We start from the raw sequence: 17,099 nt of genomic DNA on the forward strand, positions 1-17,099 counted from the left end.
GACAATAAATAAGAGCATAATATTTTATGGTAAATTTTAGAACGTAGGAACCATAGTTTTTTAGGAGATGTGATTATTGGATTAACCAATCAGAAATCGTCTGTGGCACACACATCTCTGTTTTTATAGATATATAGATAGATAATCGGCCAAATATGTGTGATCATACCCAATATTATGCCAACAATAGTACAGCAATAATGGTGCTATGCATTAATGAAAACAACTTTTCCATTTGATACATTTTATATTTAATTTTAAAATGATGATTTTTATGTAAGGATTAACAAATAAAAATGGCGTCAAAGTGATTTGAATGAAGCGTTTTTATTTCTGTTGTTTAATAAATAGTTGATAAGTGTTTAAGAAGTGTTTAATAAATATTTGATAAGAGTTTAATAAATGCTTATAAGTGTTTAAGAAATGCTTCATAAGTCTTTGCAAAGTGTTTAAGAAGTGTTTAATAAATGTTTACTAATTGTTTCAAAAGCAATTCTGGGAATTAAACAAAATGTTTTCTCTTTTGCAGCTTCAACAGGATATTCAAATGTGTAAAACTGAATCTCAATGTGAAAGTCGTAAAAAAGATAAAATAGAACGTGAAATGAAGCAAATCGAAGAAGAACTGGAAAATATGAAGAATGAGTTGAAATCTGTGGAGAGCCAAAAGGAAAAATACAAAACAGAAGTCACAGAGAAAAAACATCATTTGGAAGAACTGAAAGTGAGTAAAATCGTTGCCATTTTTTTTCTTTTTTTTCATTGAAAAACTTTCATCTTTGACCTTTTGGTTAGGAGCAAAATATTTTGATGTAATTTACAAGTTTATTTCACAAGAGACTTAAAAAATAGAATTAACTACTTTACTAGAGAGACAAATGAGAGATGATGTAATAGAAACTTTCAAAATAATTAATGACGTTTCAAAATATTGTGGACATTTTTTTTAATATTTCTCCTCAATCTAAACGATTATTGTCAAATCAGATTTCGAAAAACCGATTAATCAATAGGTGTTTCTTTTGCTATTAGAGAAATGTATAATTGACTCGGGAGAGAGTGACTAACTTTCTCTTATCTAATAGTTAATTTCTTAACTGAAATTGTGACATGCAGACAGATGTTAGCACTTAACGATTATCAAAGTTTTCTACATTATTGGCCAACGACTTCATGCAACCGATGTTGAACTCACATTATTCGATGTCTTCTGATCAACTTCCACAGACAAACTGATTTGAAAACCGTTGTTTCCTCTCAACTCCAAAGATGTGACGTCATTTTGATCAAACTGCTCTGAGCTTTTATTTTGTTTTAATCTCAGATGTCAGGCATCCTTGATTCAACTCTGGTAATGATTTTGTTTTATAGATTTGGTTAATTATCATGCACTTAGTGTGCCCCTTGCCAAATCCATACTAGATAACTTAATCGCTATTGACTGGCCCTAATATGTAACGCTTTTGTAATGTACCAAAAAATCAAGTGTACAGTGTGGGACCAATTAGATTGGAGACCTTTTTGAACTTTAATAATAAGAAGAAATTAGTGATTGGTGCACCAGATGCAGCAACAATACTTCATTCAATTGTAGTTTAGTAGAGATATAGGATATTGGCATGTGTGATAAGTTTTGGAAAAGTATATCTGTTGTAGCATATACACCTCCTGCATACAAATTGATTTGCTTCCTTCTGTCTCAAGAGACAACATATAAAACTTTGAACGGATATCTGTATGATGAAAAGTTTCATACTGAAGAAAGGGTTGCATATTCACCAACTGCATTTCCCTTAAGTCAGAATTACACAAGTCTAGTTAAGAAGAAAGTCAATATAACCAGAATCAACGCTGGGATAAACAGAGAAAGGCTGGCATTATCCACAAGTTTTCCTTTTCCTGGACTAAATATCTTATCAACACTTTAAGCTCGATCTATTCTACCCTTCTATTTTACCCATAGCATGTAACGTTACCCAAAACGTTGTAGCCTCAGTCGCAATGTAGACAAAACAATAGGAAATAACTTCAACTCACTTTTTCCCGTTTTAACAACGACATTTATTTCCTCATTTTTCCGTTTTGCATGATTTATTGTTACGGTTGTGACGTCTCTCACGTGATCGTCTTCTCGAATGTACTCTCCCTTTATTATAGTCTTATTTTTCCTTACCGTGACGTCAGTTCGCTCACGGTTTGGTATTTGTATATTTGCTGTCCATGCTATGTTACAGAGAGGATTAATAGCTTTTACAAGATTAGAGAGAGTGATTTTACAAGATTAGAGAGAGTGAGATATTTTCACTAACAAAAATCATATGACCCTTGGTGTTCCCAAATCAGTCACTCCTCCAAATACTGACCAAAGCCAACATTGTTTGATTTTAGTGATTCAACATTATATAATCATAAATATCTACAATATTATTTTTATTTATTTACAGGTCTCTTTAGAGAGAAATGTACGCGATAATAAAGCACTTGAGACAAAACTTCACAAATCTGAAATGGATTATAAAAATCAGTTGGATATTGCAGAACAAATGAATCATGAAATTGTGTTGAACCTTCAAGAATTAAAGGTCAGTATTTTTGCTGTTGTCGCTTTAATTTAATGTAGGGATTTGGTAAGCCTGCAGAGTAAGGATCGTGCTATCACCAGATTTTTTTTTTACATGGGGATCACTGCTTATCTAAACTAAAAGTTATCGAAATGTTGAGCCAATGAAATAGCAGCAGCCATTTCAGAAAACATTTATTTGTTATAATTGGTTTGTTAAAAAAAAATTAAATATTTATATTGAATAAAATCATAAAAAATAACAAAAAAAATTTTTTTGCTATCATTTGTTTATTATTAAAAAAAAACTAGCCGTCTCTGGCCACGCGTTGCTGCAGCTCAGTTTGTATAAATGGAACCCCAACCCCCACCACCACCACTACCACCGCCACCACCACCAAAAAAAGATCAAATTCATTTTTTTTAAAGATAGAATTAGTATGAAGGACTGTTTTTTATTTTCATTATAGAAAAATATCCGTACGTTAATTAATAAAGAAAATAGTTTATGTATTTATTTATTTGTGGACTGTTATCCTCATCTTCTATAATTGTTGTTTCGTGACAATCTGTGAATACGTATGTAAAGGCGGAATGAAAAGTTGGTAGATGAATTTGTTTTTGCTTTTATGATAGTAATTTATCGTAACGAGCCACATAGTAAAACGAACACACAGACACAGAAACGTGCAAGAGAAATAATAATAATCGGAGTGAGAGAAGAGCGAGCAAGAGACTGAAAGAAAGGGAGAGAAGGAGAGTTGGGAAGAATATATACAGAGGGAGAGAGAGAGAGAGAGAGAGAGAGAGAGGAAATAAAAACTATTGTAGATAGTGTTGACACCATAAAATGTTTTTTTTTCAGCATAAGAAGAAATGTAAAAAGCGAGAGAGAGAGAGAGAGAGAGAGAGAGAGAGAGAGAGGGGAGATAAAAACTGTTGTAGATAATATTGACGCCATAAAATGCTTGTCTTTTATTTCGACAGAAAAAGAAATGTAAAAAGCGAGCGAATGAGGAAGAGAGAGAAAATAAAAACTGATGTGGATAATGTTGACATTGTAGAATGTTTGTTTTTTATTTCTGTATTAGAATTGTTCGAAGTAGGATATGAAGAAGCTACTGGATTTAAGTGATGGCGATGATGATGATGATGATGATGATGAAGAAGAAGAAGAAGAAGAAGAAGAATTTGTTAAGTCCTAAGAAGTGTCTGTTGAAATCGGGGTCTCTCTGAGAATGTTCACAAGGAGACATCACATCTCTTGAAAGCTCATATAAATCACGTGACAACAGAAAGGAAAACTTTATCAACTAAAAAGTGAATGAGATGTTTTACATGTCGTGAGCGCCCATCAATAAGAAGGAAAAAAGAAAGGTTTCTATTCACACTGTTAGACTTCTATAGTTGGGATTAATTTGTGTATGTGAATATACTAATTTCCATGTAGATCAACTGACTGAAACAAAAAATGATGGGTTGATAGCTGCCCTATTATGGAGGCCATGTATTGATATAACGTTACCCCCAATGATGTTGTATCCGCCTCGTCAGCATTCGCTAATTGGCTACACTCGCACTAGATTCAAATGAAAGGCGTTAGTCTTTGTCTTATCTGGATCCCCAAGAATCTCTACACATTATAAAGCAAGTTGAAATGAACATTTTTGCATTTCAACTTGCCGACATATTTCTGTACGCGTTATTCATCCATCCAAACAAAGATTTTACTTATTATAAACCATTCTTGGGGTATGATTGCTATTTCCTGTTAATTTCAGTGTTATGTGACCAGTAGTTTAAGAGTTTATCGATAAAATATTTACACACACATACATGCGTTTACTGCTTTATTTATATAGATTTATTAATAAAATTATTATATTGGTTTATTAATAACATTATATATATATATATATATATATATATATATATATATATATATATATATATATATATATATATATATATAATTTTTATTATTACATTTTCATACCAAACAAGGTACATTGCCACTATCAGGTGCCTAAGTTACAGGGGTACTATGTAGGGAGTTGGGCAGCAAGATGTCACTTCATGTTATACTTGAACTTCTACATGTCAGTACAGTTGGGGAAGCAGGGGCTCGGAAGGGAATTCCAAAGTCTAGCGGTTCTAGGGAAGAAACTATTGTAGTAGAAAGCTCTCTTACATCTATTGGATCTCTACTGTGTAGGGGTGGGGTTTAGCTGCTTGTCGGGTTTGTTGAGGGTATTTACGTCAAGGGGATACAAGTGCTTGCAGCTCGTCAGAGCATTCACCATTAAAATACTTGTAGAACAGGCAGAGGGATGCAACATTTCGTTGGTGGGACAGAGGCTGAAGCTTAGATGACAGTTCAGGACCTATCAGGTTGGCGACTCTCTTTTGAACCTTGTCTAGGAGTGAGACTAGTAGCAGATGCACCAACCCAAATATGACAACAATACTCCATACTTGGTATACTTTCGGGCGTTAGTAACTTTCTAGCATGGTATAGAGAGAGCCAACCTTCTTCGCAGCGGTCCTGGCAATGCTCTCAATGTAATTGTTCCAACTCACATTTCCTGTGAACGTAAGGCCAAGTAGTTTACAAATATTGATTTATTAATAAAATTATTATATTGATTTATTAATAAATCATTATAATTATTTATTTATAAAATAATAATAATCATTTGTTTATAAAATTATTATAATTATTTGTTAATAAAATTATTATAATTATTTCTTTATAAAATTATTATAATTATTTGTTAATAAAATTACTATAATTATTTATTAATAATATTATTATAATTATTTGTTAATAAAATTATTATAATTATTTATAAATAAAATTATTAAAAAATTAATAAAATTATTATAATTATTTATTGATAATATTATTATATTATTTATTAATAAAATTATTACAATTATTTATTAATAAAATTATTACAATTATTTATTAATAAAATTATTACAATTATTTATTAATAAAATTATTACAATTTATTATTAATAAAATTATTATAATTATTTATTAATAATATAATATAATTTTATTGATTTATTATTAAAATTATTATATTTATTTATTAATAAAATTATTATAATTATTTATTAATAAAATTATTATATTTTTTTTAAAATAAAATCATTATAATTATTTATTAATAAAATTATTACAATTATTTATTAATAAAATTATTATAATGATTTATTAATAAAATTATTATATTTATTTATTGATAAAATGATTACATTTATTTATTAATAAAATTATTATAATTATTTATTAATAAAATCATTATAATTATTTATTTATAAAATAATCATAATTTTTTTAATAAAATAATTATAATTATTTATTAATGAAATTATTATATTTATTTATTAATAAAAGTATTGTAATAATTTATTAATGAAATAATTATAATTATTTATTAATAAATATTTATTAAAAAAATTATTATAATCATTTATTAATAAAATTATTATATTGGTTTATTAATAAAATTATTATAATTATTTATTAATAAAATTACACATAAAATTCCGATAACAATGGATATATCTTTTAATACATATAAGGGAGATAACTGTTAAAAGTAAGTTGACATAATCATACTTTTAACAGTTATCTCCCTTACTCGTTTAAAGTGATGTTTGGAGTGGTAATCTTCACGAGAGAGACTGTAAGGGCAGAGAGTGTAAGGTGTTTGAAGAAATTAATAAATTAAGAAAGTAAAAAAGGATTAGGCGCATGTTTTTTTTTCAAACAATACACATCTTAACAGGAAATAATCTTGCTCGGGCATTAAGTTGATGAGATGTGACGTCTTTTTCATAGGTACCGGTAACCTCTCTAACTGCTGTCTGTAATTCTCAAAGGGGCTGGAACAGTCCTTCAAAGTTTAGGATAAATTAATATGCTCTGGAATCCTTGTATAACCAAATCACCTCACAGGGGCTGTTATAAACAACAACGTACATATTTATTTCAGCAACCTACACCGTTGCGTGTAGGTTTCTGAAAGTTAAAAATGTCATGGTGAAGGAAGTAATAATAAAGTAAAAATTGTCGGATGCCGAAAGTATTTTCTGAATAGAATATCTTCAGGTGACGACAGTCGACTCGGCACCAAATTGAGTTTTTCCGTTAATTCTTGGAAGCTCTTTGTGACTGACGGTGTAGTAGACGAACTTGCAACAAGCATAGTAGCAGGAGTTTATTCTCGAAGCTCGAGATTTGAAATTCATTTTCTTCCTGGTTATTCAACCGGAAGCCAGCTCTCAATCACGTGACCGAGTACATAAAAGGCGAAATCGGCAACTCTTCCTTTTCTTTTCTCCCTAGCTTTCGCTGGTAGTAGATATTCGCCTGGGCCTTTTGATCCAGACTAATGTGAGTACAACAATTTCCATGTACGGTACCCACATGAACTTTCTTTCCTTGCTACAAAACTGGTCTCTGCGATACACCAACACCAACACACACACACATACACACACACACACTACAACATGTAAGCACACTGAAGACTTTGCTCTTTCTTTCTCCTTTAACCAGCCTCCTCCGTCCAGACGACTACTGGCTACAAACATGCGTAAACTGAACTATTCTCCCCTTTAACAAGCCGACATAATATTCATACTATCTTTACACACTAGGACACTTCCAGCTACAAACTCGTTTCTCTCTTGTACACGCTACTAACGAAGATGACAAATAAAGTTTTAATAGAATGTTAAAATGAGGCTCTTTTTTCCTGTCTTCATTGTTAACTAAAATTGGTTTAAATGCTGTTGTAGGGACTGCTCTACACGAGAAAAAAAATGTTACTTTTTATGATTGCTACAGAGTTTTATATTTTCAGGAAAATCTAAAGATTCTAAAATTAATGTTTTCAAAAAAAGAAAAACATTTTTCTTATTTATTAAGAAAAGAGATTTAAGAGAATTTGGTTGGGAAATCTTGCGCCATCCTGTATATTATTCGTACCAAGCTCCCTCAGATTATCACTTATTTCAAGGATTACATAAGCATTTATATGGTCTTAGGTCAACATCACGAGATGAGATTAAACAAATGTTAGATTCATATTTCACAGCAAAACCTAAGGAATTTTACAATCGAGGCATTTAGAAGCTTATTGAGAGATAGAATCAAGTTATAATAAACTTATTGAGAGATAGAATCAAATTAGAAACTTTTTGAGAGATAGAATCAAGTTATAAACTTTTTGAGAGATAGAATCAAGTTATAAACTTTTTGAGAGATATAATCAAGTTATAAACTTTTTGAGAGATAGAATCAAGTTATAAACTTTTTGAGATAGAATCAAGTTATAAAGTTTTTGAGAGATAGAATCAAATTAGAAACTTTTTGAGAGATATAATCAAGTTATAAACTTTTTGAGAGATAGAATCAAGTTATAAACTTTTTGAGAGATAGAATCAAGTTATAAACTTTTTGAGATAGAATCAAGTTATAAACTTTTTGAGATATAATCAAGTTATAAACTTTTTGAGATAGAATCAAGTTATAAACTTTTTGAGATAGAATCAAGTTATAAAGTTTTTGAGAGATAGAATCAAGTTATAAACTTTTTGAGATAGAATTAAGTTATAAACCTTTTGAGATAGAATCAAGTTATAAACTTTTTGAGATAGAATCAAGTTATAAACTTTTTGAGATAGAATCAAATTATAAAGTTTTTGAGAGATAGAATCAAGTTATAAAGTTTTTGAGAGATAGAATCAAGTTATAAACTTTTTGAGATAGAATTAAGTTATAAACTTTTTGAGATAGAATCAAGTTATAAACTTTTTGAGAGATAGAATCAAGTTATAAACTTTTTGAGAGATAGAATCAAGTTATAAACTTTTTGAGAGATAGAATTAAGTTATAAACTTTTTGAGATAGAATCAAGTTATAAACTTTTTGAGAGATAGAATCAAGTTATAAACTTTTTGAGAGATAGAATCAAGTTATAAACTTTTTGAGATAGAATCAAGTTATAAACTTTTTGAGAGATAGAATCAAGTTATAAACTTTTTGAGATAGAATTAAGTTATAAACTTTTTGAGAGATATAATCAAGTTATAAACTTTTTGAGAGATAGAATCAAGTTATAAACTTTTTGAGATAGAATCAAGTGATAAACTTTTTGAGATAGAATCAAGTTATAAAGTTTTTGAGAGATAGAATCAAGTTATAAACTTTTTGAGATAGAATTAAGTTATAAACTTTTTGAGATAGAATCAAGTTATAAACTTTTTGAGAGATAGAATCAAGTTATAAACTTTTTGAGATAGAATTAAGTTATAAACTTTTGAGATAGAATTAAATTATAAACTTTTTGAGAGATAAAATCAAGTTATAAAGAGCAAAGGTCATTATTGCTATAAATATTTTGAAAAACACAGGTTTTCGTTTTTAAGATGAAATTTTAAATCAACATAAATGTTTACGCCAACCTGACGCGTTTGCTTTTCCTTTTAAAGGTCAAGGGTTTGTTGTTGAATCAAACGTATGTTCAGGAGAAGCGAAAGATTCGATAATCTTTATCTTGAAAAATATTTTTTTTTATTTATTTAGAAAAGAGAAGAAGAAATATCTAATTTGAAACGTGAAAATGAGCGCATCACAAAAGCAAAAGAAAGTCTCACGAAAAAAGTGAAAACACTGGAGGATTCCAAGTGTGAAGTCGACAAAGACAAAGATATCTTAAAGACAAATATTGGATGCCTTGAAAGAGGTAAGACGATATTAGCAGAAAAAAATGCGTTCAAATATTTTTGTTTGTTTGTTATTGGAAGGTGCTGTGCTGTAAAGTTATTAAATTTGAAGATGAATTTTGCGAGAAGGGTTCAAGGGGAAATCATTGTCCGTGAAAGAAATCGGAGTTGAACCCTTTATGTAGTGATAACGTCACCTGGTGACAATTGAAATAATAATCAACCGAATTTATTATTAATATCATATGACTATTATGAGTGATACGAATACAATTTGCGGATTTTGATCACCAGTTTTAGGGATGTCGGTCATTAGTTTTTAGGCATGTGTTCACGCCGGTTTTGAGGTTTTACTTTAGGGTGTTTTGTAATAGGAGAAGTATCTTGGGGATAAGCCGAATTCAGAGAAATATTTTCACTGAAAAAGGTTTGCAGGGTTTAGAAACTAATGTGAGAATACGAGAGACAATAACACAAAATAATGAGTATAGAAGGCAAATATTACCAAAAGAGATAATAATGTTTAAAATGGAAAAGCATAGAATGTTCGTGAATATTTTTAGAGTTCTTGTAAAAACAAGGGCGATTCATTAGTTGATCTGAATAAATTAAATAAGAGCCGTGAGTTTCAGGGGTCAAGAAAAAAATCGTTATCAAAACTTCTCTGCTCATTTATATAAATTGTGTGTGTGCAGTCAGCACCAACCCTATTCAGGGTTTAACTGGCTTCCTCCGAAGGAGAAAGTTTCATGGGAATATGAAATTCACAAGCGGTCCCCAGTCGCATGTATATCTCCGTTAGGGGAGATGACGACGTTAGGTTTTTGCAACTTTTTGCAGGGAGGTGTCGACGTCCTCCTACATACAACACCTGGACTTCCCAAATTGGTCACCCATTTTAGTAATGACCAGGCTCAACGTTGCTTAACTTTTTGTGTTTGACATCAGCAAACCCTGCAATCATTTAGTTGACCAACATTTGTCACTGGAATTTGTTTTTTAATGAGAAAGTTTTCATAAGATACTGATCACATTCTGATTTCTGGATTTTCACTTTATGGTACCAAAATTAAAGATGTCTTAGTTGCCCAACGACCAAAAGTTACATTTCGTATAAATCAGATGATTCTATTGTTGGCATTCGTTTCCTTGATATCTTTCTAGTTAGAAAAACATTGTATACTTACACGTGAAGGTTGCCAGTGTTTCGGCTGACGAACCTATGAAAATACTGCTCTAGTGAGAATAGCAACTTTTTTAATTTCTCCGTACCCAAGTGAAATATGTTTTAGTTGTCCAACGACCAAAAGCTGCACAGCTCCCACCAACACCGCCTCAATCAAAAAGCACTTGTTCTTGCTAAATCTACCTCAACTAAATGATGTTCTCACTTTTTTTCTGAATAGGCGAATCATCTATCTTATATATCAAATCTGAATCAACCTCACAATTATGTAGATGTTAGGATATAAATAATTTTCTGGTTCAAAGATTTTTTTAAGATTGACTAATATAAGCAATTAAACACCAGAGTGGATAGATTTGCACCTGTTGTCAAACGGGTAAAAAAGGGTCAGGGTTGTTTGAAAATTGTACAAGGTAAAAGAATTAGCCAGGATTATTACTTTGAGATTCGCAGGTGCTGCCATGACTTTAACCAAATTAAGAAAATGCGTAATCGGCTTCTATTCTTTCTGCTTCATAAAGTAAAATTTCTGCCTACACATTTTTTTATGAACCACTTCCTCATATTTGCCGTAACAGAGTTGCTTGCCCCGTACACACCAATTGGAATAGCAACGTGTTCATCTTCAAAATAGATATTTTCTTCATCTCGTTTTGGACAACGTTCGTCCTCATATGTTTGTTTATAATGTGTTCATGTGTGTGTGTGTGTGTGTGTGTGTGTGTGTGTGTGTGTGTGTGTGTGTGTGTGTGTCTGTCTGTCTGTCTGTCTGTCTGTGTATGTGTGTGCGCGCGCGCGTGTGTATGTGTGTGAGAGAGAGAGAGAAATAGATAGAGAGAGAGAGAGAGAATCCTCTGAAAAATCTACTATAGACATTTCTTTTTTTCTTAAATCTTATGCTGGTATTTGTTTGTATCCATAGCTATGGAAAAGATGAAAAAAGATGCCGAACAGGATCATAAAACCGTTGTTAGTTTGACAAAAGAGAGAGATTTATTAAAAAAGGTCAGTATTTTTATTCCTTTTTTTTTTTTTAAGTCAGTTTAAAAATTTTTTCCTGAACTTTATTTAAAAAATAATTTAAATTTTGTGCAAAAAAGCGAAAATAATTTTCACGTTTGTAAACTAACAATTCGACATCATTATTGTCTTTACCTTCTTTTAGTTGTCATATTTTCGTTAATTAACTTTAAAAGTGAATTTTACATATTGCTGATAACGAATGAGTTTGATTGGTTGATAAAAACAGTCCAGTATTTCATTAACTTGCTTTATTATGTGTAATAATTCAAGTTTGTGCAGCAACTCAAATGACATGACAACAAATGTTAAATTAAATATGATAAAAACAAGGTCAATTATATATTCGAATTTATTGGATTTTTATTGGGAAAATGATAATATATGTCGCGTTTATATATATATCTTATGAAGATGTTATTTATTTGTCTTTGTTTGCAATGCTTTTGAATAAATTCAATTATTTATACGAAAGTGTCTTATTACTGGGGATAATTTTTCCTTTTACCAATTTGATAGCCTTAAATGAAGCAGCATCAGTAGTCGGGGGTAATTGCGCTAACTTGCTAAAAGTGCGCTCTTTTGGCAACCACGCATATAAAGAGCACTTTTTTTTTAGTTGGTGCAATTACCCCCGGATTTGACGCAATTACCCCAAAGTACTGTATATATGTTATATATGTCTTATGATATATATATATATATATATATATATATATATATATATATATATATATATATATATATATATATATAATATAAAGCTGAATGTGTGTGTGTGTCTGGTCACGAATAGGCTCCTATATGGTTGACTATTTTAAAAAACTGATTACATATAATGATAGAAGATGTATCTGGCAGAACGGTGGTTCATTAAAATTGTGGGGTCTGCGTTCGCGCCTGGTCCACAAAGTATGGAAATAAAAAATTAAAAAAAAACGTTTACAAATGTTTTTGATATAGATGTACATAATAATACTTTGATAAGTATGTTTTAACTTAAATAGGGATGGTATAATAAAATTGTGGGGGTCTGCGTTCACGCCTGGCCTCCATAGAATGGAAATAGCCACAAACTTTAATAAAGACTTTTCATATCTATCTTCGTAAGTATACTTTGATAATTATGTTTCAGTTTGAAGAAATATGGTATAATAAAATTATGGGGTGTTCGTTCGTACCTGACCTCCATAGAATGGAAATATGTCACAAAGTTTAAAAGGTTTTTTAATATAGATCCACAGAATATTGTGATAAGTGTTTCAGTGTGAACAGGTATGGTATAATAAATTATGGGGTTTATCTATTTTATTTTTACTTTCATCATATTTTGCTTTGGTTTTGATACCCCCAAATTCGAAGCTATCTCTTTACAACCCTTCCTTTTCATAACCTATCATACTTTCATAAATAAGAGTTAATTTTCTGTAGGTTGTTTTTGAACCCAGTCAACGACGGGTACTTTTACTAGTATATATATATATATATATATATATATATATATATATATATATATATATATATATATATATATAAGATGAGAAATAATTATTTTGTTGAGATACTTCAAGCACAAAACTGCAGGATTAATTCTCTTTAGTAATATTGTTATCGATATAATAAATCAAAGTGATTTGGGTTTTTTTTTTCCCCCAGGAGCAACTGAAAGCTGTGAATCAACGACAGAAAGATTTGAACCAAGTGAAATTACACGAACAAAATAAAAAGAATCTTGAACGAGAAATTAGTAATCACAAAGATGAAGCGCAGAAGCAGCGAAAACTGATTTACCAACTTGAAAAGGAACGTGACAGATACATTAATGAAGCAAGTGCACAGACAGAGAAGGTTTGCATATATCTTTTTTTATATAAATCGTATGCGCATGTGCATCTCCTTTATTTCTACCTCCTCTTCCTTCCTAATATAGAAAATGGAGTTAGACTCTCGAAGTTAGACCGCGATAAATTTGAATGTGACAAATCGATATTTGATTCTGACTAACAATTTTTTTTCTGTTTTATCATTACACCGTCTTCTTTTCACTAAAGAATGCAATTTAGTATTATTTATTTTATTATTGGAATCCTTTGAGATGAGTAATTTGTATATTTATTTATTTGCGGACTGTTATCTTTATCTTCATAGCTAGTGTTTTACACTGTTTCGGCCAACTATTCCTATGATCTTCGTGGCCCATGGCACAATGGATAGAGGTGTTGAATTCCTACGATTCCAGGTGAGCATTGTCTGAGGATAGCGGTTTCAATCCTACCCAAAAGCTGGTCAGAGATTTAGTTGTCCAAAAAACGTGGTGATTCGATGACAATTATGGAAGGCAGTAATTACTGAGCACATGGTTAAGAGAAACTGCATTTCTAATCTGCTGTGCTTAACCACCTGACGAAGGCCAGAAGAATAGTCGGTCGAAACTTTTTTTTCTCTTTTCATGCATATACTCTTCAGAAAAAAATTAGAATATTTTGCGTAAATACACAATGCATGACAATATAATTCTGTTATTCTTTATATATACAGAGAGAGAGAGAAAGAGAGAGAGAGAGAGAGAGAGAGAGAGAGAGAGAGAAAGCTAAAATTAAAGTTAAATTATTGTAATATTGCAGGTTTTACAATTGATGGAAGATGTCAAGATGAGACATCAACAAATTTCTGATTTCACAAAAAAAATTGCTGAAGCAGAAACAAAGTTAAAAGAACAACAGAAACTTTATGAAGACGTTCGCAGCGATCGAAACCTGTGCAGCAAACGTGTTATTGAATGCCAAGTAAGTCAATTAATTAAAGTGTTAATACAGTGACTAAATGTTAATTAGCATTTTATATTTGCCAATATCTACTTCATCTTATATTGTATTAGCCATACTAATATCTTTATAGTTTCTTGTACTCATAATGTCATTGCTTTTTGTCTGATGAATTCTACTTATTGAACAAATGAGTTGCACAGTAGTGCGTTATGGATATGGTCACATGAGTTCCGACCAGTCACTTTGTATTTAGATCAATAAAACTGTGATACTGATACTAATAATCTGAATTTGGTGCAAGTGTCTTTTTCTTCTTTGCTTTTGTCTTCAGAGATGGAAGCCATGCTAATTTTGATAAGGGTTAATTCAGCGAGTTGAAAAAAAATGAATGCATATAAAATGGACAAGACATTTTGTCTTTAAACAAATGCACTCTGTTAGACAACTCTGTGATTTCATTATAGTATTATAATATTATAGTATTCTTATATTATAGTATTATTATATTATAGTATTATTGTATTATAGTATTATTGTATTATAGTATTATTATATTATAGTATTATTATATTATAGTTGGCTGCAACGAGCACATTCTCGTGACACACCATAAGTTGCATTCTAAACTCAGAGAACCTGTAACTCAAAAATACATCCCCCCCTCAATTTGCCATCTGATTCCCAACATGCAGTCGACATGTTATTCTGATTTAATTTTTGAAACTCCCACAGCAATCTGACATCAACCATCAAGTCACCAAATGTCGACGGCTCACCTCTTTGACCTCTGTGCACTATTTATCACCTGAATTGACAACTTCTAATTGGTTTGGAAAACAAAATTTGACGGGTTTTTTTTTTCATATGCTTATTCGAAGAGATTTTAAATTAAGTATTCCCATTAATGAATTTAACGTAATTACTAAAATAAGCCAATGAAGAAAATAAGTCTGCCTTTATTCATTGTATTTGTACTCATATGTGGGTAATTTTTTTTCTTATATCATTGACAACATTGTCATCAGATGTATTCAAATTAATAGATTTCCCAACGATTTCGATGTATGAGATTCACACAGCAATTAAGTTGTCCAAAACTCCACACATCCAAACTTCAATAACAGAGCAAGTAATTATTTATGTGTCTGCATTTAGTTATAATTCCTTATTTTTTGTTCAATTTGTTTTTTATTTTTTAGTTTATGATTTAATATTTTTCCTCTAAGCAGTTTTTACTATTTATATTGCAAGCATAAAAAGAAGATAATTTGAAGGTGTGTTTCATATAGAGATTAAGAGCCCCGGGAATAAGGACCCTTGATTTCTGAGAACTACGACTGACAGAAGATGAAACAAACAACAGCCTTTGTCATAAGTTTTCTTGAGAGAAAATATACAACTTTTATCAAATGCAGAAAAAGTTATTTTCCTACCAATCTGTTAAATTTTCAAGTATAGAAATTGATTAAAAATTTATTGTATCTGAAGTTGTTATCGTTACGTTTACTTAGTGTTGTGAAGGAACATAACTGGCTATACACCGGTTACAAACTGTATATATATATTGGACTGTTTGGCAGACAGCGGCAGACAAGCAGTCGCAGTAAGACGGATAGTCTTACGTGTTGATTATCAGACTTTTTTCCCCATACTTGTTACTATGTACTTCTATTTACCTTAGGCGAGCAGCCTTACGTTTCTGTATTATAAATAAACCCCATTACACATACCACTCGGTGTAACTCACGTTTGTCTTTATTTCCTAAGTATTTAGGAATATAACAATGGCGACGAAAGGATGTTCTTTCTCTTAACAGAGATAAATTACCGTACCAAGGACTGTGTACAATGCAAGGATTTTTTGTTTTACGAAAAAAACAAACTACACAAGGATTTTTGACCACGTGCGTCAATGAATTTAAAAATTTTTCCTACCTAAAGTAGCGAAAAGTACGGATTTTTCTTCGTAAAGAACTCACAAGAAATTATAGAAACATGTTCAAGGTAAAGTGGAATTTATATTTATTTTGACAAGTAAAAAAAAAAAAAAAAAAAAAAAAAAATGGTCGCAAGTTGAATTCGAAACTACACTAAAGGATTACGAGTTTCGAAAGAAAAAATATAAATACAACGACTATTGTACCATTTTATGCCACGTGGGAACGGCAGCCATATATTTTTTTTTTTTGGAAAATTAATTGTTTGTTATTGCCTTTATATAAATAATTGGAACTATTTGTCGTGGGAAGTAAGAAATATTTTGTGTATGAACTTACGTTGTTGAAAAAAAAAAAAAAAAAAAAAAAAAAAAGAATTATTTTACAAAGCCTGTTGAATTACTATGGATGAACTTTGTTGAAACGTGTTGTGTCTGCATATTGCTACTAATTTACGATATACGTAAATTTACGATTTTTCTTTGGAATTATTGTGTAGAATTCGAAAAGACATTTTTGTACTAGAAGCTAACATGGAACAATTAGCAGAGTTAACTAAGGCTCTAGCCCTTAGCATCCAGGAACAGACAAAAATGACTCAACAATTTTTAGCGCAACAACAACAACAAATTCAACAACAACAGCTACAGCAACAGCTGCAACAACAACAAGAAAGAACACAAAAAACTTTAGAGGCACAACAAGAACAAACAAACATACTACAACGACAAATGTCGACACAGCAAAAGAATTTAGAAAAGCTAATTCTAACGTCGACCGGGAAGAAGACTAATTTTTCTGCCGAGGGTATTTCAAATTCACTAACGGAATTTCGTTACTCCCCGGATACTGGTGTTACTTTCCCTGCATACTACAGAAGATAC

At 30.7% G+C, this 17,099-nt stretch overlaps 1 protein-coding gene across 1 annotated transcript in view; it reads left to right on the forward strand.

Annotated features, from left to right (window-relative positions):
* LOC145245770 (cilia- and flagella-associated protein 58-like) overlaps nucleotides 1-17,099 on the forward strand; it is a 69,026-nt gene that overhangs the window by 21,153 nt on the left and 30,774 nt on the right. Inside the window, exons 6-11 of the mRNA XM_080107378.1 lie at nucleotides 530-724; nucleotides 2,445-2,582; nucleotides 9,165-9,324; nucleotides 11,413-11,495; nucleotides 13,167-13,358; nucleotides 14,135-14,296. Coding sequence (XP_079963504.1) covers nucleotides 530-724; nucleotides 2,445-2,582; nucleotides 9,165-9,324; nucleotides 11,413-11,495; nucleotides 13,167-13,358; nucleotides 14,135-14,296 — 930 coding nt within the window. The remainder of the gene's footprint in view (nucleotides 1-529; nucleotides 725-2,444; nucleotides 2,583-9,164; nucleotides 9,325-11,412; nucleotides 11,496-13,166; nucleotides 13,359-14,134; nucleotides 14,297-17,099) is intronic.

This window comes from Euprymna scolopes, chromosome 23 (genome assembly GCF_053919585.1).
Source record: "Euprymna scolopes isolate OS-2025 chromosome 23, ASM5391958v1, whole genome shotgun sequence".
NCBI lineage: Eukaryota > Metazoa > Mollusca > Cephalopoda > Sepiida > Sepiolidae > Euprymna > Euprymna scolopes.